This window comes from Panthera tigris, chromosome A2 (assembly GCF_018350195.1).
Source record: "Panthera tigris isolate Pti1 chromosome A2, P.tigris_Pti1_mat1.1, whole genome shotgun sequence".
In the NCBI taxonomy this organism is placed as follows: Eukaryota; Metazoa; Chordata; class Mammalia; order Carnivora; family Felidae; genus Panthera; species Panthera tigris.
This window is the reverse complement of record NC_056661.1, coordinates 31,334,244-31,358,242: the sequence shown is the minus strand read 5'-3', so window position 1 is coordinate 31,358,242 and position 23,999 is coordinate 31,334,244. Positions and strand designations below refer to the sequence as shown.

Below are 23,999 nucleotides of genomic sequence, written 5' to 3'. Positions count from 1 at the left end.
AATACATATCTATATTTTAATTTTACATACGGTTCACCATTAAACAATGTCGGGGTTAGGGGCACTGACTGCTGCCCCCCCCCACCAGGTGAAAAAATCTGTTAAATTTTTGACTCCCCAAAATCTTAAGTACTAAAATTCTACAGTTGGTGAGAAGCCTTAACCACTGACATAAAGCTACTTAATATTTTCAATGTTATATGTATTAAATACTGTATTCTTAAAATGAGCTAGAGAAGACATTATTTAGAAAGCCATAAGGAAAAGAAAAGTACATTTACAGTACTGTACTACATTTATTGAAAAAAAATCTGCGGATAAATGGGTAAAATTTGCACAGCTCAAATCCATGTTGTTCAACAGTCAATTGCATAAACAAGAGAGAAACAATTTAAACTTAAATTTTTAAGACCTATATCCAAAAAGGGATGACTGATAGTGTAAGCCAGGAAAATATAACTTTGTACAATAAGAATATATAAAAACACACAAAAGCTTGTCTTTTTCAAACACACACATTCTTCTCTCTGAATGCCCTGAGTAAAATGGTTAAGCAAATGCTTAATTAAATACTACTTTGTTCTGCTTGAACAGCATTAGTACTATTTTCATTTTTTCTTTTTCTTTTTTTTAAGTAGGCTTCACACCCAGCGTGGAGGCCAAAGTGGGATTTGAACTCACGACCCTGAGATCAAGAGTTAGATGCTTAATCGACTGAGTCACCCAGGAGCTCTGCATGATTACTATTTTCTACAAACCATCTCCCAATATCCTATCCAAATGAAGCTTATTTGGTATTAAGTTTCCCAATGATGGCTCATGTTTAAATGTCTAGGTATGGGGACATGGTCACATTTCTTTCTTCTTATGAAAAAAAAAAAAAAAATGAAAGACTATAGACTAAAAAAAGCCTGAGACTAAAATACCATTTTAGTAGAATAATATCCATGCCTTACAGACTAAAAATTATAGGTATCGGAGGTGTTGCGGATGGCGTGCAGGCATCACATTTATTCTGGTGCACAAAGGGAGTCCTGAACTGACAAAACTCTTCCGTGAATTAGTCTGCGCACAGCAAACACACACACCAGCAGCAGCCAGGGAGGGCAGCGCCTCAAAGGCTTGGGTTCAGGGGGCAGCTAGCCCGCAGTCTCATCACTTCCAGTTGTGCGGCCTTGGCCAAGATACTTGTGTCCCTCAGGGTCGGTGTCCTCTCTGGGGACGTGCTAAGACTGCCTCCTCCTATTGGGCCGTGGTGAGGGGTCAGAGGTGACGTACATGATACAGGGACTGGCACATCTTCAGTGCTCAATAAATGTTAGCTTTTATGATTGGAATCAAGGAGAAACTGGATGGTGGGCATCATGTGAAGGAACGGGAGAAAGAGATTGCTGCTACAGAAATTAGTGATGTCCCCAGCAAATCTTGGGATTTCCTAAATCAAATCCCTGAGAGGCCGGCAGGTGTCATGTGGTGTTCAGCACAGCAACCAACAAGTTGTTGGCAGTTGGTAAAGGCTGTGCTCCTGTCATTGGTGGTAGCCAGTTCTCCAGTTTACAGGAGCCACAAGTCTCCACTGACTTCACTTCAGTGTCTCAGCAGGCCGGGCAAGTTATAATTGGCCTTAATTGGCACTTACAGGAGCTTTAACATTCCTTACCTGCTGCCAAGGAACACTTGAAAGGGGGAGAAAGTATTTTCAAACTTGGAAATACCAAGCGATTCATTCAGCTGTGGGCTTGGAAGCCTGCTATCCAGAATCAGATTAGCTTCACCAAGAAATGTTGCTATGTTATTATCCAGTGCTCATTAGGTACTCACGCCGGATTAGGAGAGGTGGGAGATGAAGTTTAAATGGGGATAATTCACCTTGGGGGCTAATACCATGCAGCAGCCTTCCTCTGGCTGCCATCATCTGATCTTTCGGTGGACGGCTCTTCAGGGCGCCGCCACACTTCATGCGTGTATCCCTTTTCAACTGTTCAAATTGTTCAAAGGCAGGGAAATAAAGTAAGTATAACCTCATGGCCTGATTTACATAGGCTTTGTGTTAACCACAGTCTGACCTCAGTCCAGTCATTATCTGATACACAAAGTGAACACTGTTAGAAGGTGACCAATCATGCCAAATGCAAGGAGGATAATGATATCAGAAATAAAACAAACAGATTCTTAAAATCATCAGTCCTGCAATTAAATTCACCCCAAAATGTTATCTTCTAGGAGCCTATACATTTTGCAGAAAGGGATCTCAGCCTAGCTGACCTAGATTTCTCCCAAAGGTAAATTCCAAGCAGGATGAATAGAAATTTCCCACAGATGCCAGGAAAATTGCCTGTGATTGCTTAAATCAATATATTTTTTTAAAATCATCACTTGTTTTGAAAGATCTCTTGAAATCCTATCGTTACATATTACTCAAACTCAGAACATCCATACTAACACTGATAGTAAAAAAGTTTGCACTTGTTTCAGAAACTTAGTTCAGAGTTAGATCACAATCAATTACATTTGTGTGTGTGTCTGAAACACTTTAAGACCCTTTAGAAAAAGAAACTGAATTTTAGAAACTGAATACTCCTGGTGGTGATATTCTCAAGCACACCTAATAGATATAAAGGATGATAGCCTTTGGGGAAAACAATCTAGTAGCAGCTATTAACAATGCATAGAAGTACCCTTTCTGACCCAGGAATCCCTTCCTGAGACTAATCCCACAGAAACAAAACCACAAATAGGTAAGGACATATGTAGGAGGATGGTTACTGCTCTTTTGTTCATGGAGGCAAAAAGGAGGAAATACGTGTATGTCTACAGAGGACTTCAATGAGGAAGCTACTGTACAGCCACAACTTAGAATAGTGAGCAACCATTAAAATGGGGCGAATAGTGTTATCCTGGCCTGTGAATAAATTCCCACGTGGTATTGCTGAGTAGAAAAGAAGCAGAAGTGTGCATCATAGAATCCATTTTCTGTAAAACTATGACCACAAGTCCTTACTAAGAAAGGATTAGATGGGCCTGAATAAATTTATTAGCATGAGAAAAATATAGAAGCATGTATATACTAAGTTATGTACTAATAATGTACCAAGTTACATAGATGGTTTAACAGTAGACAGAAGACTATTACAGCTGGAAAAGGTGGGTAGGCAGAAAGCCAATGAAACAAGAAAAAAGTAGGCTGAACTGAAAATAGCATATTTGAGATTAATACATTTGTCTATGTAAAAATACATGATGTTTATATATTTAATATATTCATGCATTATTCAAAAACTCCATAAGGAACAAATTTTTGTTCTTAAAAAATGCACTGTGAGAGGAAGAAAAATTTAGACAATGTGAAATTCTGCGATTACATCAAACAAGCATATTCTGATTAGGGCTCCCATTTCATTTGTTTGGCTAAACAGACTGAGATTCAAGTAGCACAACTAAGCACAGTAAGGATCACATAGAAAAAAGGCCGGTTAGTCACTCTGGTGAAACAATATTTTAACTTTCTTTTTCTTTTTTTAAATTTATTTTGAGAGAGACAGAGACAGCATGAGTGGGGGAGGGGCAGCAAGAGAGGGAGAGAGAGAATCCCAAGCAGGCTCTGCACTGCTACAGAGCCCGACGAGGGGCCAGAACCCACAAAGCCTTGAGATGATGACCTGAGCCAAAACCAAGAGCCGGATGCTTAACCGGCTGAGCCACCCTGGTGCCCCATCAATATTTTAACTTTCTAAAGCTCACTACAAATCTCCAGTATTACGAATTCTAACAATCTTTTAAAAACATCAAGCATAAGAAGCAATAAACAAATTTCATTCCAGAGTTTATTTTTGACTCTAGGAGATTCCAAATCAAGAGCTCTATCATGTGTGATTAGGGGCTTATTGACTGTATTTTAACTTTTAAAACTGAGATAGTTACCTTCCCTGATCTTTCCCTTTTTTTTTTTTTTAACATTTTTATTTATTTTTTTAGAGACAGAGACAGAGCACGAGCGGGGGAGAGGCAGAGGAAGAGGGAGAGGAAGACACAGAATCTGAAGCAGGCTCCAGGCTCCGAGCTGTCAGCACAGAGCCCGAGGCAGAGCTCGAACCCACAAACCATGAGATCAGGACCTGAGCCCAAGTCGGAGGCTTAACCGACTGAGCCACCCAAGCGCCCCTTTCTCTTTATTTTTAAACTTCAAAACACACAAGAGGAAAAGGTATAAAATTTCTTTGAAGTTCAGAGAACTGCTGCCTTAATAGCAAAATGCAGAAGTAAACCCAAAGACTGGGATTTCTATATATACAATGTGAAATGAGGACGGAAAGAACTAAATTTAGCCACTGCTCCCTTGCCTCAAACCAGTTTGTTTTATGGGCTTGGACTAGCCCGTGCCTGGGAGGAAGTGTCCCAGCCAGGGACACCCAGCCAGGTGTTACAGCATCACGAAGTGATAAAAACTCCCTCTTCTGGTCACATGTAAGACCACAGTTAAACAGGGTGGAAAAAGCAGGTGTGTGTGTATCTTAACTACTAACCATACAAATTAAGTCTCGTGAAATGACTCAGGATAAACATCTTTTAGCAAATATAACTAAAATGTGGCTTTATATCCTGAAATATCAGCTTTAAAATATGAAGCACAGCCAACCTAATGATTTCTATGTATAGTAGACAAGTCAAGAATAGCACGGGTAAATAGCCAATTTTTATTGATTGATTGATTGATGCTGCTAGAAACTCACATTTTCACTGTCTTATTCTGGTGACACAAATCAGATCTGTTGAAGTAGTTCATGAAATCACCATAATACTAACCTGGAGGGCAGCTCTGACCAGCCTCTGTGTGGAGAATCAATACAGTGAAATAACTGTCAGGCATTCCCAAAGAATGTTCTTGAAAGCACTGCCCGTCCTAATGCAACACTGAAAAACCACATGTCTATCAATAGAGAACTGGTGGCACTAGTTTAAATACACTAGCGAATGGAATAATAGGCAGTCTTTAAAAAGAAAGAAATAATGTAATATGAATTAACATGAAAAAATAAGATTATTAGGTTAAAAAAGTAAATCTGTAACAAATCTAATGTGGCTGTGTCTGAGGGAAAACAAGAAACATGCAGCCACATAAGTCTAGGAACTAGAAACCTTCCCAGGGTGTATGCCAGACTGCAGCCCTGAAAATATGGAGGAGCTTTATTCATTCTGATTTCATGTTTATCCTCCTCTTTCATACTTATTTTTTTTTTTTTACAAGGTATGTTACTACCCTAGTAATGAAAACAAACCCAAATGCATGTGTTTTTGTTTGTTAATCAGTATGTTTTTGTTACCCAAATGAGAACTTGAGAACTCCCCTCCCAGGAAAGTGTACACATCCCCTTCTGTTTCCTGGCCCCTATGCCTAGGTAACTGTTCTATCAAAACAACAACAACAAAGGAAAATAAATGACCCCAAAGCTTGGTATCTTTGCAATAATTATCTTCAACCCCTACAATATTTAGAAAATGCCTAAAGACTTGAATATGATACATCAAGGTTCTTCATTCAGGTCAGCACACCTCATTAAAAAAGAAAGAAAAAGAAAGCCCACGTACAAACTGAAAGAACAAGCCCCTGCTCCGTAAACTAGGTAAATTCATCCAGCCGCCTGAGCCAAAATTGCCATGAGTCATCCGTCGTCCTGCTTCCCCCATGTTGCTAATCCCCAGACCATGGGCAGGCCCCGCTGGCTTTCTACTTCCACACAGACTGCAATTCCAGCCACAGCTTGAAGCCTTTGCCACAGTCTTAATCTGAGCTTTTCCTCCCGACCCAGCTCTCAACTGGACTAGGGCAGAACAGCCTAGCCTACCAACTGGGCTCCCTTCTTCCACTCCTGCCCGTGTCCCACAGAGCAACCATAAATGAGATCAAGTCACTTTCCTGCTCAAAACCCTCCAGCAACTTCGAATCGCCTGCATTGTCCAGTCCTGAGCCTCTGAGCCCAGGATGACCTGGCCCCAGTCCCCCCTCTATGGAACCTCAACCCAGACCCCTCATTTCCTGACACACTGCTTCTCCACCTCCTCACTGGTCTTCCTGTCATGCCCATCTCAGCATATCTACACTTGCTGTTTTCTCTGTGGTCAACAATGGTCCTCCACATCTTCAAATGGCTGGCTCTTCTTCTCAGTGAGCTTCAATATCAACAACTCGAGCAGCTTTCTTTGACTAGCCTTATCTAAAGGGTCTTGCCCAGGGGTCATCATTCTCTGTCACATTATTCCCAGCATTTATCACCACATGAAGTAATCTTAGGTTACTTGATTTTGTCTCCACCCTCCCTAACCAGAATATAAGCTGCATGAGAGACACTGTTTTCTTCGTTCAGGGGGAGCAACGCCTACAACAGACATTAGGTAGTCTATAAGTATTTGTTAAATGCATGAATAATATCACAGCCAACTTATTTATTTTTTTAAAGTAACTGGAAAGGCACATTAATAAAGACAGAGATTTCATTAAGAGGAAAAATCAATACATTTTTGTAAGTATAAGTTTAAATGCTGCTCCTACAAATGGCATAAATACTACTACTTAAAGATACTACTTATTACATAACTGAGGGGAAAAAGATAAAATTTATTACCTAGGGACAAACTGGTCCTTTATTTGATGCTACTGAAGTTATATGAAAAGATTAATTAGCACTATTTGGCTTGTGGAAAAGAAAAACTGAATTCACTGCATTTATTTTTTATCACGTTATTTTCCGTGACATGAAGTTTAGGTCAAATGGTCAACTTCGAATTTCCACGGAGAGTTAAATTAACGTCCACCTTGACATCATTCACATTGTGACGTGCCTGCTCTGGTTAGCTCCCTTCCCTGACTCAGCTCTGACTGCAGGACAAAGGCCTGGCATATGTCTCCCAAGCAAAAGAGTCAAGTATTTTTGGCTCGGCAACAACTTTCAATCTTTATACTGACTACAGAAATAAATATGCCAACCAACTCTCTTTAAAGAAACTACAGAATGTTAGGGGCTGGAACAAAAAGAGGAGGCGCTTGGCTCTGGATAGCTACTACGGATTTAGGATTAAAAAAGTAGAACAGGCCAAAGAGAAATCCAACAACTATGCTAAATCAATTATCTACCTACTACCATTATGTCTTCAAATTACTGAATGCTCTGAGGTAATGAGTTTATGATGCTGACCCAGCTACTCTACGCCACCTTTAAAGTTCTACCTGAGCTAGGACATCTGTCACTAATGATAGCTTTGTGACATGTGGAATTCATTACACCTTCCCTAGATTTTCTTTTAACTCTATACATCCTTATTACAAGCAAGAGAAATAGATAGGAGTAGCCAGAAAACCTGGCCTGGTACATTTTATCCATGTGAAAGAAATTTAATTTAGGAGTTTTACTTGTAAACTGGGAATAGAACTATGCACTTGATGGGCCTCAAAGAACAGGAAATGAGACAATACATGTAAAAATGCTTACTGAATCATCAAAGTGCTATTAAAAATCATCATTAATCTGTGGACTTTTAGGTGAATGGCAATCCTAAAAAGATTCACTATCACTAAAAGTTTCAAAGTAGAAACAGGCCCAGATTATAAAAATGCAGTGACCAAATTTAGCTGGCACACTGGAGTGAACAGGGAAACATTTTTTCTTCATACAAAAACAAAGTTACTCAACAGCCAAATAAAACAACTCACTGAAAATACCCGAAACTGTTACTTTCCATCAGATGGCAAAAGGGGAGGGGTGTTCTTTATGAAACAGCAAAACCTCTGCTTTGTGATGTAGATCCATTGAATTACACGACAGCAATCACTGGTCACAACTATTTTAAGTGGTGTCAACAACGGGAATCAGCATTTATGCCAGAACCAGCCCATCAGATCTCATAGACTAAGACTCATTTTGCTCTTATACTAACATTCTTTGAAATCAATTAGCTCAAAAATGCAGGAGTCATTTCAACTTACTGATCTTCTGATGAAAATGACATTTTTGAAAAATATAATTTATGCTGGCATCTAAAAGAATCCAAACCACCTCAGTGCACTTCAAGGAACATTAAATCCAAGCAATGTGTGGGGCTGTTAATTTTGCAGGATCGTAATATCTACAAGTAGAGAGGGCTGCAAGATCACCGCAGTGTTTCTGCTAGCTCTGCTTACACCAAGTTCTGAAAAACCCAGACGGATGATATGCCACCCACTCTCCCTGCCCCCACGCCCATCTATGAACAGAGGTCTGGGACGGACAGATGTTTCACACTGAGGACCAGACTCACGTTCCACTCACAGTGACTGGCAGGGGTTCAGTACGTTATCAACACATAAAAGACCAAGGGTATTTGTCCTCTGTGATCCTTCTGCAGATCAAAATGTGACTGGAGAATTCTGCTTCCTAGGCATGATAAATCCTACCGCTAGGGTTGGTTGGCCTCAGTGGACAGCTCCTTAAGCACCAGAGGAAATCAAATCCAATAGCTTGAGCTGGTGTTTCCTAAAACATGGAGCAGGTATCACTCCCCAACATTCACAACCTTAAAGCTCAAGTGACAACTTACTCCTTTCTCCATATCTCTTTCAGTTCTTCTGATAACATCACAACTACTGTGTGGATAACACTTGCCTAAACCGTGCTAGTCTTAGTCTCCCCTTCCACAAAGGGAGCAGGCCTCAGAGCCGGCATCGGCAAGAACAGTAACAAAGAATTTAATCATCTCTTCCCTGTATTTATTTTTACGCCTTGCATGTATGGCAAACAACACCAGTCTTCCTGTTGATGATTGTGGTAAGGTTTTGTTTGCAACGGACTGACTTTAAATAGAAATGGTTTGATTTAAAGAAAAATACTAAATGGAATTATGTAAGCGAATCATAAACATTGAACCCGGTTGATTAAAATCAAAGGAAGGTGGCAGAGGCACATGTGACTATGAGGCCTTGCTCAGGGACTGAGCTGAGCCAAAAGGTGAACAAACGGGTCAACGTAACTAACCTGGGGCAAAATACTTCAACAGCTGACAATGCAAGCAGGGTTTCAACTTATTACAGATTCTAACTGTGGCATCTGCCCAAGCCGAATGAACAGCACTCGTTTACTTCACCTAGGTAAGATCAGCTCATGTCTGCTTTACAAAAGACAGGTTGGGAGGAACCGAGGTATTCATTGGAAGCAAACTCCAAGAGGAGGAGCAGAGAAGCCCAAGCACACAGCGTGTCACAATCACATGGGACGTTCTTCCAACACAGAACCCCAAAGGCACCCCAAAAGTCATCAGCTGATCCTATCTGTTCAGACCCATAGCCAATGGATGTAAACAGGACTACACATTTTATGCTATTCAGTAGCCAGCTTAGGACCAACACACTGATTATGGAGACTCCCGACTTGGTAAACAAGCTCAAAAGAAGGGTGCTTCTGGCCACAGGGAACATCACCATCTCAGCCCTCCTTCTTAGTTAAAGTTTTGGAGGCAATTAACAGGACGTTTCCAGCATGTAATACAAAGTTAAAAACCAGTTTTAAAAAACCAGGGGCCTCCTTTCTTGCCATCCTTGCTAGACTCAACAAACTTTGGAGTTCCCGTCTGTGTCAGTCACTGTGCCAGGCACCAGGAATACACAGCCACAACTCCTGACAGTGGGGAGGGATCTGCCGTTATCCCAATGCACCCCAGCCAGCCTGTGGGTCAGACTCAGGTCTCAGGAGTGGTTTAGAATGCGGATTCCTAAGTCCTATCCCTGAGATTCCCATCTAGCTGGGCAGAATGGTTCTCAGGAAGCTGCCCTTTTAGAAAGCTCCCCTTTGATTTGGATGCACAGCAGGTTTGGGATCCAAGGATTCAAATTATACTTTTAAATCTGAAATTAACAGTAAGGAACATCTTGCTCTCAAAAATAATGAGTAACTTAAGAAAAATATGAAGTATCTTGGACTACTTCAAAACATTAAAACATCAAGAAAGTATATGGTATTACTACGCAGCTTCCAAGAAAGAAAGCAATGTATACTACGAAAGCAAACAGACCTGCAAGAAACTGGAAATGCCAAAATGACACTACCATCATTCACCATCACTGTTCACATGGAAATCCTGGTTAACCGTTAGCTCCAAAAAAGGCAGTTCGGCTAGCAAGAAAGTAAACTGTCTCTTACTACTATGGATAAATAAGCTTCTCACCAGTTCCCAAGAACATTACCACCAACAGGAACTGATTTACAAGCCTTGTTGCTATTGTAGCTTTCTTCTCTCCCCTGGCAGCCATGCTCTTAAAGGAAATGCCTGTTTGATTTTGCAGCAACTGCTCACTTGTTCATACAAGTCACAGATGACTACTACTAACACCTTAATTCACAGAAGACTGCCCACACATTTTCATCAACTTCACTAAAAGATAAGAAAACAGAATCCCTCCATTGGCAGCTATGGATTCTTCCAAATACCTAATAAACAGACTAGAATGCCACAGGGAAGGATCTTGAATTTGAAAACTATTTTTGGTGTTAACACATAAGAATGGGCCTTTTAGAATTCTAACAAAAGACCACACGGGTTCCAAAAAACCCTTTTTCCTGTTACAACCCCTATGCCCAAAGATAGAAGAAGACACTGGCCGCAGTGAAAATGCTTCTTGGTACTAGGGCACTGCCCACCTCTCCTTCTCTCCAGGTGAGTGGGGGTGTCAGTCCCAAACTACTCCAGGGTCATCACATGGTGCCTCCCTCAACTTCATGCAGTTGCTCCCAACCCTACACACCCATGCAGGGCCAAACCTCCCGTTTATTCTCCATTAGCCTTCTCCCTGGTGCTGTCTCAGAACTCCTTCAACATTTCCCAGCTGAATCCCTCTCTCAGAACACTTGGGTCCCATCTTTTTGCCAGGGACTCTTCTCTCTTACAGTTTTAATATTTCCCTTGCCACTAGACGGACCAAGGTCCACCACCCAGTGGCTTTATCAGTCCCACCCCTTGCCTGTCCACATAAGACTTTTGAGTCTATGAACCTTGCATTCGTATTTTCTCATTTACATGTTTGAAATGACCACCCTTCCTTTCTCCTTCAACAAGTATCTTATCAAAAGATACTTGGTATACTAGACGCTGTTACAGAAAAAGGGTAGAAATATGATTTTATGACACTCCTTCATGCCCTGTCCCCAATATATTGACATTTTAAAAAAATTTTTTTTAACATTTTATTTATTGTCGAGACAGAGAGAGACAGAGCGTGAGCAGGGGACGGGCAGGGCAGAGAGCGAGACACAGAATCCAAAGGAGGCTCCAGGCTCTGAGCTGTCAGCACGGAGCCCAATGCGGGGCTTGAACTCACAAACCGTGAGATCACGACCTGAGCCGAAGTCAGATGCTTAACTGACTGAGCCACCCAGGCGCCCCAATATATTGACGTTCATTTTTTTTTTAATTTTTTTTTTTAACGTTTATTTATTCTTGAGACAGAGACAGAGCATGAACAGGGGAGGGTCAGAGAGAAGGAGACACAGAATCTGAAACAGGCCCCAGGCTCCGAGCTGTCAGCCCAGAGACTGACGCGGGGCTCGAACTCACAGACTGCGAGATCATGATCTGAGTCGAAGTAGGCCGCCCAACTGACTGAGCCACCCAGGCGCCCCTCAATATATTGACATTCTTAGAGAGTGAGATCAAGGATATCATCTCCAGGCAGGGCGCCTGGGTGGCTCAGTCGGTTAAGTGTCTGACTTCAGCTCAGGTCACAATCTCACAAGTCGTGGGTTCGAGCCCCACATGGGGCTCTGTGCCGACAGCTCGGAGCCTGGAGCCTGCTTTGGGTTCTGTCTCTCCCTCTTTCTGCCCCTCCCCCACACGCGTGCTCACTCGCGCTCTCTCTCTCTCTCAAAAACAAACATTAAAAAAAGAAAAAGAGGGGCGCCTGGGTGGCTCAGTCGGTTAAGCGTCCGACTTTAGCTCAGGTCATGATCTCGCGGTCCGTGAGTTCGAGCCCCGCGTCGGGCTCTGTGCTGACCACCCAGGGCCTGGAGCCTGTTTCGGATTCTGTGTCTCCTCTCTCTCTGACCCTCCCCCATTCATGCTCTGTCTCTCTCTGTCTCAAAAATAAATAAACGTTAAAAAAAAATTTTTTTTTAAAGAAAAAAGAAAAAGAAAAAGAAAAAGAAAAAGAAAAAGAAAAAGAAAAAGAAAAAGAAAAAGAAAAAGAAAAAGAAAAAGAAAATCATCTCCATAAGATGTGCTGGAACAACTGTGTGCAGTGCCTCTGGAAGAGGGGACCAAGAGGGACCCTTTCTAGCTAAGGAAGTCCTGGCAGAGGTAACACCTTTAAGTGGGCCTTGAGCCAAGCCAACTGTTTTCATACTCCCATTTCCTCTCTCACTCCCTTTCAATCCACTCTGCCCACCAATCCTCCCTGGAGGATCATGAAGTCACATCACTCTGGTGCTAGAAAAACCTGCAGCAGGTCTGCACTGAGGCCAGGGGTGTCTAATGGGTGAGCACTGGGGCTCTCTGAGCGCGTCCCAGCCTGTCTCTGCACACTGCTCACCCACAAGTGGCTCCATCAGCCCCGGCTGATGGAGACTCCTTGCAGTACATCCCAGACAGCGGGCAATCTCCTGGCTCTGCGCCTGCTCACATCACGGCTACTGCCAACCTGGGGCCACCAAGTATGGCCGTTCAGCGTATAGACTGTGAAGTTGTATGTGGCAGCCCTATCTATCCCCATCGAAACACTTCCCATTTTAGGGGATTATAGGTGATTTTTTAAAAACGATTTTCTGCATCTTCCACAACGGACATGTATCACACACCTAAAAACTGACGAAAAACATTTGTGCACATGTGACAACAGATCCACTCTACTCTTCAGAATACCCTAACCAGAAGGCAATTTTCTCTAAGAAGCTTTCTCATTGAGAAGCAATCTGTGTTCCTCCTTATTCTTAAGACCCTGCACCGTTTTTTTTGACTTCAGACACAAACATTTCTAAATCCACAGCTGTACTTTTATCTCTCTCTCGTACCTATTATGTGTCAGGCGCTGTATGAGGGGCTTTACCTATGTTGATTCATTTAATCAATCCCGAGAACCTATGAGGTTGCTATTACCATTCCGACACTACAACAAAGGAAGCTGAGGTTGGAAAATCAAGGCAAAACAACCAACTTAGGCTTCTTCCAAGTGTACATTTTAATTTTTTTTTTAACGTTTATTCAGTTTTTGAGAGAAAGAGCCCGAGCAGGGGGAGGGGCAGAGAGAGAGGGAGACACAGAATCCGAAGCAGGCTCCAGGCTTCAAGCTGTCAGCACAGAGCCCGACGCGGGGCTCGAACTCACAAACCGTGAGGTCGTGACCTGAGCCAAAGTTGGACGCTCAACCGAGCCACCCAGGCACCCCCCAAGTTTAAATTTAAATCCAGTCTAGTTTGGCTTCAAAATCCGTAACTCCAAAATACGTGGCAATTGACTAACTGCCTTTTCTAATACTAACCTCCACAAGTCTTCATCAGGAAGATAATATCTTATTCATCTTTGTACTCACTCTAGTGCTCACCCCGGGGCTTCTACTCAGAATCAGAAATTCAAAAAAACCTTTGTGTGACTGCATAAAAAATTTATTCCTTGGGGGGAAAAATGGTGGGATGTGGCTATGATGGTGTGACTCTTATAACAACGACTGTCCCAACAGCAAGCCATGTAGGTGCTAGCTTTAAAATGCCTTTCAATGCTATGCTGTCTTCCCCAGCTCTATTTCCACACCTTAGTCTTAGTCTATTATCATGTCTTACCTTCGAACTATTTTCCCTGCTTCTCCCCTTCTACAATTTATTCACACCAAATTAACCCGTGTGGTGGGCCTGTGTTACTTCCTTATACAGGAAAGCCCTAGAGTGCCCCCCAAGGGTCTTCTGACTCTGGCCTCCAAGGCTGTGCACGATCAGGGTCCCTGCCCACAAGGGCACACTTTTCTAGTGTGTACTTACCTTCACTGACCTCCCTCCACCTACAGTGAGCTTCTTTCAGTCTGTACCTCAGCTCGTCCCTCTGTATAAGAATGCTTTAATTCCCAAATGCCACGCTGGTGGCTCTGTCCCATCACTTAAAGCTCAAGTCACCAGGGTCACCTCCCCAGAAGCTTTACTTAAACACTATCTACAGGGGATCTCATTATTATTGTGTCTCAAGCTCATATCTGTAGTAATAAGGACAATGAGGAAACAACTTAAAGTTATTTAAAAAGTATGTCTAGCTAATTTTGCTGGTCTCATAAGCTAAATTATAAACTCCATGGACGTAAGAATCATATTATACATCAAAGTGCCTGAAACAAGGTGGTCATTCAAATACTTCTGAGCTGTTATTGAATCCAACTGGGTAAAAAACTACATCTTCTCATTAAATTTTTTTCTACTGTAAGCACTTTAGGTGGCATTATGACAAAGCAAAACCATCTTATCTGGATTGTTCCATGATTAAACACCCAGACAGCAGGCATGGAGTCTTGAAGCCCAGGGATGGCTCAGGGGTTCATGAAATCCCTAAAGTCGCAATGCTTCATTTCATTCTAAGTACGTGTGCATTTTAATGGATAAGATGTGATAGCTTCCTCACATTCACAGATTAGAACACGAGGTCAAGCTGTATTTAGAATTATTGAACTTGCAAGTTTCAAAATCACATTTCATTTTAAAAAGGGATGTATCTATACTATGTATATATATATCAAATTTTACCAGCCACTGAATTCACAACCATGAGGTGAGGTCTAGAAGGAAATAAACCTTTCACTATACGGACTCAATATTTCAAAAGAGTTTTCATAAAATACATTATTCCTTGTCCAATTTCAATAAAATTCAGAAAATACCCAACATCTGAGAGACATTAACCCATTCGATGAATTAGAAAGCCTACTTCTTGACAGAGGGAGGGATATTATACTCTATCCATGCTGTCACTGGCCTTCAGCTTAATCCTGCTTTACCTTTTACCCTCTCATAATGATTTTTAAATGGTTAAGCACTTACCATAATGTGATTGAAATGCCTGCGGTTTGACAACCTGATTACAGTCGTTACACACCACCAAGTAGAAATCATCGTGGGCTGGACAGAGACCAAATATTGGCATGTCTGCAACAAAGAAGAGAGCATCACTCACTCATCTGGTTCTGATTAATAGGAATCCATTTGGGGCGGCAATACATTCTAAAGGAGCTGCCTTAAGATGAAGTGTAGCAGTACAAGCGTTACTGCAGTAACATTTAAAAATACCTGATGTGGCACCGTGACTAGTAAGAGAGAAATCAAATCAGACTTACAGAAACACTGTCCAGAGAGCTCAAATAAAAGGCACCAAAAATCATCAGTCTGAGGCGAAAGAGACAAATCTACTAAAATGCAAACAATTAATACATTCATAAAATAAAGCAACTTTACGTGAACTCGACCAAGGATTATGGGGAAGAATCTGCAACCACATAAAATGCTTAACGATTCACAAAGCTCTATCATCTAATGGTTTTATTTGTTTAACTATGCATTCTATTCCAGCCATCTGGTCTCTGAGTTCCATGGAACAGTTAAGAAAGGAAGCAGAGGCTTCGCTGAAGAGTAAAACTGCTGGTTTGGTCAGAGTATAATACAAAGAAAATTATTTTTATACTCTTTTTTCAGGTCACAAGAACCTCTAGTCCTTTCGCTTACATACTGATGCTCCTGGACACATGGAACTTGTGTACAAACACAGCATTTCATATATTAATCTTAGTTCATTTACTAGAATAAGGCAAGATACAAGTTGGATTTTTTTTTTTTTTACAGTTAAGAACTTAATTAAAACACAAACATGAAACTAAATTATCTGCATAAACACAAAAACTGAAAGTGACTTGATATCTGGTAATTTATATATATATGTGTGTGTGTGTGTGTATGTACATACACATATATACACATATATACACCTATATATACATACACATACCTATATGTACATATACACACATATACATATATACACATATATATGTATATACATATTTTTTAGTTATTTTTGAGAGAGAGCGAGCAAGCGAGCACACAAGTAGGGGAAGGGCAGAGAGAGAATCCCAAGCAGGTTCCACACTATCAGTACAGAGCCCGATGTAGGGCTCAAACTCACGAACCATGAGATCATGGCCTGAGCAGAAGTCAGATGCTTAACTGACTGAGCCACCCAGGTGCCCCAGACATCTGGTAATACATGGCTAACTAAAGTGTCATAACCATGAATCATTACTTATTAACAACAATCTAGGTAGGGAATAGCGCTAACATTTCAGATCGAGAATCTAATCTCTTAAGTATTTCAAAATTGGCAATTTTAGGGGTGCCTGGCTGGCTCAGTCAGTAGAACGTGGGCCTCTTGATCTCAGAGTTGTGAGTTTGAGCCCCATGTTGGCCAAAGAGATTACTTAAAAGAAGACAACTGGTGATTTTAAACAGGTTTTTTACACTATTTAGAATATTTGCAATGAATGGATTAACTAGCACATTTCAAAATTAGGCAAATAGTTTAGGAGACCAAATACCAAGTTTAAAGGGGGGAAAAAGATCCATTATCTAATTAGCATCTGTTTTCCTTCCTGTAAGATTGAACTTCACACTTTCTCCAGCTTGGGTGATCTTGGTAGCTTTACAGGAAAATGCCCTGAGGAGATGTAAAGTGATCACAGTCTCACAAGTATCAAATTACTGACCTAATATCTACGTAAGGATATAGCTCAGATTTTCTTAGACAGTTTCTATTACACTAAACTGCACAGACAGCTATAAATCTGAAATATACCAGGGACCAACAAGATTCTGGGATGCGGTGGCAGCACTGAGCAGTTTCTAGGTGCTATTATCTCATTCTTTTCTCACAACTGCCTAGGTAGATACCATTACAACCCCACTCTAAAAAAACGAGGAAACTGATTCACAGGGAGATGAAGTACTTTGTCTACGTCAATAGCTGGGATTCCATTCTGACTCATAACAATGGCTTGGATTTAGTCCCTTGAAGATCAGAGGAACGTGATTTCTAGAAATTCCTTCCAGTTTCCACCTCCAATAAGTTGGAATGTCAGAGCTGAACACCTTTGATAGACTGATAATATAAGAAGCTTCTAGTAGACTACTGACTTCTGTGACTAAGCTTAATAATTTAATGAAAAATAAAAACCAAACAATGTGCTATTTTCCTTGAAAGCATGCCCACATTGAGTTAAAAATAGTACATGTGGGAGAAAAGGAAAGGTTATATCCATGCAATGATCAACATATAATAAGCCATTTTCCATGGCTACAATTTCTTGACATGACATTTCATTTAAAAATAAAATTATGTATTTTAAGTACTTTCCTTAAGTTCCATGTACCCCTGTGCTACATGCCTCCAATACAGGACAAATTAAAGAAAATCTGAATTACAGAACTAATATGGCATTCGTAATTTATAGTGTGAAATGTCTATAAATATCAAATCAACAGTTTCATTAATGAAATTCGCTCATTTAGTTTTATTAATTAAAACAGTAGTTAAAACAGCATTAAGTTAAATGGTCTCAGTTTAGAGTTAGGCCTCTGCGTGCCGGTTTGTGTGGCTTCCCACAGCACTCAATGTCAAGCAATGCTGTTTCAAATATATCACTTTGCCAGACACCAGATACTTCTGGGGACTAGCCCCCCTACCCCTTTATAAATAAAGCCATTTTTACAAATTAAAACCTGTGCCAATCTTTTCAAGTAGTAACAATTCAACTGGCCACAATAGTGTTTATATAGGAAGCTGTTTTTACTCTGATTCCTTTGATCCTTTTGTGAGACTTGGAAACACTAGTAAAATTAAGAAGGTAGGGGTCATTTCTGTAAGGGACCAGGAATCTGTACTTGTGTAAAAACTTTAATTTCCTCAATAACTTAAGATCATTTGCAATCGATGATGACAGTAATCATGATCAACAGTTGGCCTTTACTGAGAGACTGCTATTTGACAAGCCCTGGCACATGTAAGCACTTATTACATGGTTTATCCTACAATATAATCCTCACTTTACTGAAGGCGATATCAACTTGTCTATTGTCACCCAGCAAAAAAGCGCAAGCAGGACTCAAACTCAAGTGTACTCTCTCTGTGAGCTCAGAATATCTCACCAGCTACCTCATCACACTCCCTAAAATTTGCACTCGTGTGTGCACGTGTGCCATGAGCGCATGCACACACATGCACACATAATCCCCATGGAAAGAAACATGGTATACTTAAATCCAGTTCATGCTACCCTAAGAAATCAAATTCCTGTTACGAAAATCTAAAGCAACTTTAATTTTAGCTTTCTAAATTCTTTACTTTCAGATATCCATATTTGGAAAGTAAGCCAGAAGACACAAAAAAATTTAAATAAAATGTCTCCAGGAGTAAAAAAAAAAAAAAAAAAAAAAAAAAGAGTTCTATATCCCTTTTCTGCACTGGAACATTCCAGAGGCCTTAGCAACAGGAACAGAATGTGGAATGTTGTGGCAACAGAGAAAATGAAATAATTTTTGTGAGAGACAGTATGTATGTTTCTGAATTTTTTTAAAGCATAAATTTATAATGAGCCCATCTACAAATTAACATATAAAACTTGCCCAAATGCAGAAAGGTAAAAGATTGATTTATATCAAAATATGAAAAAGAATTGATAAGCTACTATCAACTACTTAGCTACTATTGAGTTGTTTTGTTTTTTTTTTTTAAGTTTATCTTTATATTGAGAGAGAGAGAGAGAGAGAGAGAGAGAGAGAGAGAACAGGGGAGGAGGAGAGAGGAACACAAGAGAGAACCCCAAGCAGGCTCTTCACTGTCAACGCGGAGCCCGACACAGGACTCGAACCCAGGGACTGTGAAATCATGATCTGAGCCAAAATCAAGAGCTGAATGTTCAACTAACTACGCCACCCGGGTGCCCCACCACTGAGTTTTTTTTAAAGTTTGTAAAATACACTGCAAACATACAACTTATACCATTATATACTTCAAAATAACGTAGTTTTAAAATCATACCTGGCTCCATGCACTCTGACTAGTTTGAAAGAATAGATTTTTTGTGTGTAGGCCCTAAATCTTTCTCAGGATTCAGATCACTCCAATCTCCCAATTAGCACGTAGACCAATACCCACATCTAGGCCATTATGTACTTTGGAGACCCCAGGCCAGCATACTAGGAAGGACTGGGTTTAAGTACATGGACACATGGGCACGTGTGCAGATCTCCACAGGCAAATGTAGAATGAAGGCTCTCTGCCTGAAACCAGACCCTAAACAGGAGGGAATGTGTTCAGTTACTTTCCTGCTACTCTCCCCATTTTGAGGACTGAGTCCGACAGCAAAACTCGTGTACTGTGACAAAGTGTTTCACCTTCGCAGTACCCTGGGTGTCTCCCTTCTCCCATGCTCCCCAACTTCTACATACCAATGACTTCCACATTTCCATCTCTAACCCAGATGGCTCCTGAGCTCTGTCTAGACTCATATATCCAACTGCTACTAGACGCCGCCATCTGGATGGCTTATACACATCTCAAATGGAATAAGCATGGTCAAGAGAACTCCACTTTCCACCCTGCCCTTTACCCACCCCCAAAACCTTCCCTCTCTTCGGTAAATGACACCATTTATCTCCCTGAGTGCTCCAACTGAAAACCCAGATGTCATCTCTGACTCCTCCTTTCCTCATCACATCCAGGCCACCAGCCTGTCTGGTTGGCTCTACTCTAAAACCTCCATCCACTTCCCTCCATTATCTAAGACCACTGCTACAGAGCCTACCACCAGCACCTTTCTGACAGACTGTGGAAAAAGTCTTATCTACTAGGTGGTCTACAGTTACTTCCACACGGCTGCCAAAGCGGTTCTGTGAAGTCCTCCAACAGATCACATCACTACCATTAACATGTCTCCAGGGGCCTCCCACTCCTTTAGGAATAAAATCTCAGCCCTTACCACAGCCTCCAGGGCCCTGCCGGATGTTCCTCCACCTCCCTCTCACTTTCTGTTCCCTTATTCCTCCTTGCTCCTCTCTCCTTGACTCACTCTGCTTCGAGCACACGGTCTTCCTTTTTCTCCTTAGACCCAGAAAGCTATTCTCAGCTAGGTTCTGCCCTTCGTCTTCATAAGATGCCTAGTACATTCATCCACACACTAGCAGGTCTGGCTCAAAGCTCTTCTCTTCAAAGGGCTTCCCCTTCCCCAATTAGTTACGCTCTATCACAGGTATTGTATGTAAGCAGAGTGGCAAACACAGAAGACCACTCCCTATCATTCTGGGCAAGTTCTATAACCTCTTTGAACTTCAGTTCCTTCTTGTGTCATACATATGGTAATGATAAACAGTACCTAATTCACTGGTCACTAGGCACTTCACAGGGTTGGAAGATTAAGAGAACATAGGGAAAACCCTAGAATGCCACAGAAAGTGCTCACACAACAACCTCCGCCCAAGCCTGTGAGATAGCGGTCATGCACCCACACTATTGCTCAGGAAACTAAGACACACAGACATTAAGATCTTACAAGCTAGTAAGTGGCAGAGTTGACATTTGTTTTGGTTTTTGTTTGTGTGTTTGTTTAAGGAGGCTTCACACCCAATGCAGAGTCCAACCTGGGGCTTGAACTCACAACCCTGAGATGGAGACCTGAGCTGAGATCAAGAATGGTTTGTTTAACCAACTGAGCCACCCAGGTGCCCCGAACCAGCTCTGCAGGGCTCACAAGCCCAGGAAACTCCCAACATTCTTCTAGACACTGCCTAAATCTGCCTCCCCCATGCCACCCCACTGCCCCTGCCCCTGGTAGTGGCCTCCATACACCAGGACAGACTTCCTACCAAACCCAGCGTTTCTTCCCTTTTCAGGCTCCTCCAACCTACTGCCAAAGTCACAGGCCTATAAAGAAATAACACCACTCCTCTCCTTGAAGACCTCTGCTGGCTCCAAAGCGGGGCTCAGATCCCTGACCCACCTCTTTGCAAGCAAGGCCCCTATCACTCTGGTTTTCCCATCTCTCTGGTGTGAGTCAACCTGCTCCAGTCTCAAGACTGCTTGGCCTTCTCAGAGCCTGCCTTATACTCCCACAATCCTATCTTTTGGCCAGAACAGTTCCGGTAGCGTGGAAAACTTTCCCCTCTTCTTCCTGGAACTCCCGCCTTTTCATAAGAACCCGTTCCACCGCTCTCTCTGCTGTGCTCTTCCTCATACCATTCATTTTCCCATCACAGTCCTTCACTCAATGATTGATGAATGGTCATTTATAGGCAGACAACTCTGTAGCCCTGCCTGACAGCTGACTCCTTGCCTTCCCTAGCACAGATCCTGAGAAGCAAGCTCTCGCTGTGTGTTTGTGAAGTCATGACTGGCACTTGGAACTCTTCCGCAGCTTCCAGTTGCTCTTAGAATAAAAACTGGCCCATGCGGCCTTGAACAGCCTTGACCTGCGTCTCTCCCTACTGGCTGTTTGCATCTGGCCCTTCTGGCCTTTCTTTTGTTCCTGGAGCACATCATGCTCTCTCCTGTCACAGCACCCAGGCACTTGCTATTCTGTCTGCCTGCAATCACCACCTTCTCCACACCTTTACCTGCCTTGTTGTTTTAGAACATTCAGTCTTGGCCTCAAGGTCACTTTCTTGGAGACTTGGTTAGACAGGCCCTGTTTGTTACATGTTCCCAGAGCACTGACTTAGTTACTAGCCTTGCCACAATGTACCATGCCCAATTTATAACAATCCATCTAGTTGTGTGAACCTCAATTTCCTCCCACTAGAAAAAGTTCTGTATTTATCCAGCTTCCTGCTCTAGTGACAGTGCCTGACAATGTCTAACTTGACCGACAGGAAGCAGCAAATAAATATGTGTTATATATCACTTGATGAATAATAAGTAAAGTATTAAAGTCCCTGTGGTACCATCATAAGTCAAGGTTATAATTGTGTCTTGTGTCATTTAATGACATAGAGTCATCCACTAGAATTGGGTGATACATTTAGTGATACAAACATTGAAGGGTGAGAACGGTTCCCTTGAACACATGATCAATCCCATTCCTGGAGGCCGCTTCTGGCAAAAAACTCATGTTTCAGGGCCTGATTCTCATCAGCAAATTCTCTTTCGCTAGTGGTGCAGTACAGTAACAAAGAGCAGTTGTGGAGTCAGAGTACCTGGGTTCAAGTCCCTATTCTTCCTCTTACTAGCTAGGTGATCACGGTTACATTATTTGATGTCTTTGAACTTCAGTTTCCTCCTCTGTGAAATATATTTCAGTGTTATTTTGAGGATTAAATGAACTAATCCATGGGGAGCACTCAGTGCTGAGCATGCAGTAAATACTCAATACCTGTGAGCAAAAGAAACAAAAACACAAAATATATACACACCAGAAATGTCTGCAAGGGCCCAGCTCTCACTAATTAAACTCAAAGAAGACTGCCATACACACAATAGTGACTATTTTACAATGTGAGCTAAACTCTCAAGCGGTCTCGTGCTCCTACTGCTGGTCACACACTCCTTCCTGTAAACAATGAAAGGGAGGGAGGGTGCAGCAGAGGAGGCTTGCTGGCACCCCTCTCACTGTAGAGGGTCAGAGCCCAGGCTTCGGAGTTTAGGCTTTACCCTGCAACACAGGGAGAATCCAGTAAGCGAGGAAGCCACATGATACAAAAGGTCACTCTGGCAGGAGTATGGATCAACTTAGGTAATGGGGGGGCAGGGAGCAGCACAGATTTGAGGACAGTGGTCCCTAAGGGCTGATGAAAAAGTCACAGTGAGACACGAAGTGCCTTTGCACTTCGAAAATGGGGGAAACCCGACTGAAGACAAGCTCTGGAGGAACTTGACAGGTCAAGACGCAGGAGACTGTAGGTGGAGGGTGAGGCCAAGGGAGGAAGCCAAAGATGGAAAAACTTTTGTAAAGGCAAGAGAGCCTAGTGGTTAAAAGCACAACCTCTGAAACTAGATTGGCTGCATTCAGATCCCATTTTTGCCACCTACTAGCCTTTATTCAGTATCCTCATCTATAAATGGGTAAAGTGACTGTACCTATCTCATAAGTTGTTGAAGGAACTAATGAATATAAAATGCTTAGAACAGTGCAAAGTCCTTTAAAATGTGAGCCTTTTTTTTTTTTTTTTTTTTTAAGTCATCTTCCCTATCATGGTTCTCTGGTCTTTGATCTAAACAGTAGCTATGTTCCCTTCTACCCATGCCAAGCCCAAATGCCCCCCCCCCCAACCCCAAGAGTAACCAGTGATGTTTTTAAGTCAAACATCACCTAGTCTAACTTAACCCCTTAGTGGTTCTCCAATGTAGTTAGAATGAAAAACAATGTTTAGAAGGCCCTGCCTGACCTCTGCAACCTGAAGACATGGCACTCACCCCCTAATTTCCATTCCAGAATTCTAGTCTCCTTGAAAATTACCAACATGCCAATCACTTTCCCACCTCAGGACCCTTGCTAATTCTGGTTCCTCTGTATGGAATCCTCTGCCTGTCTGGCTCCAGGTCTCAGCTTATATTCCAAGAAAAGGACCTTTCCTGACCACCCCATTTAAAGATAGAGAAGATAAAAGATAAAGATAGAGACAGCAGACCCCCATCTCTTCAGCTAATTCCCTTTCTTCACTCATTAGTTATTTGTGTTTTGGCTCTGTCCCTAAGATGTAAGCTCCATGAGGGTGGGTGCACAATGCCCAACACACAGTAGGTTCTCAAAAAAAGAATCTGAGGAAGGCCTGCCTCTGCATCAGACTTCCTGAGTTCAAATCCCAATGCCATCATCACTCACCAGGAGTATGACCTTGGGCAAGTTCCCTTCGGTATTCTCATCCATAAAACGAGATGATGCTAGCAGTTACCTTAATGGGTACTTACGAGGACAAAGTAATTTACTATACGTAAAGATCTTAGAACTGTGTCTGACATGTAAAAGGTCTGCCGTACCT

The 23,999-nt window shown here is 41.9% G+C and overlaps 1 protein-coding gene across 5 annotated transcripts in view; it reads right to left on the bottom strand.

The window, feature by feature from the left end:
- The window catches only part of ATXN7 (ataxin 7), a 140,512-nt gene that overhangs the window by 35,096 nt on the left and 81,417 nt on the right, over positions 1-23,999 (bottom strand). For all 5 annotated transcript variants that reach the window (XM_042979347.1, XM_042979346.1, XM_042979350.1 and 2 more), the window contains one exon: positions 15,027-15,131. In XM_042979347.1, coding sequence (XP_042835281.1) covers positions 15,027-15,131 — 105 coding nt within the window. The remainder of the gene's footprint in view (positions 1-15,026; positions 15,132-23,999) is intronic.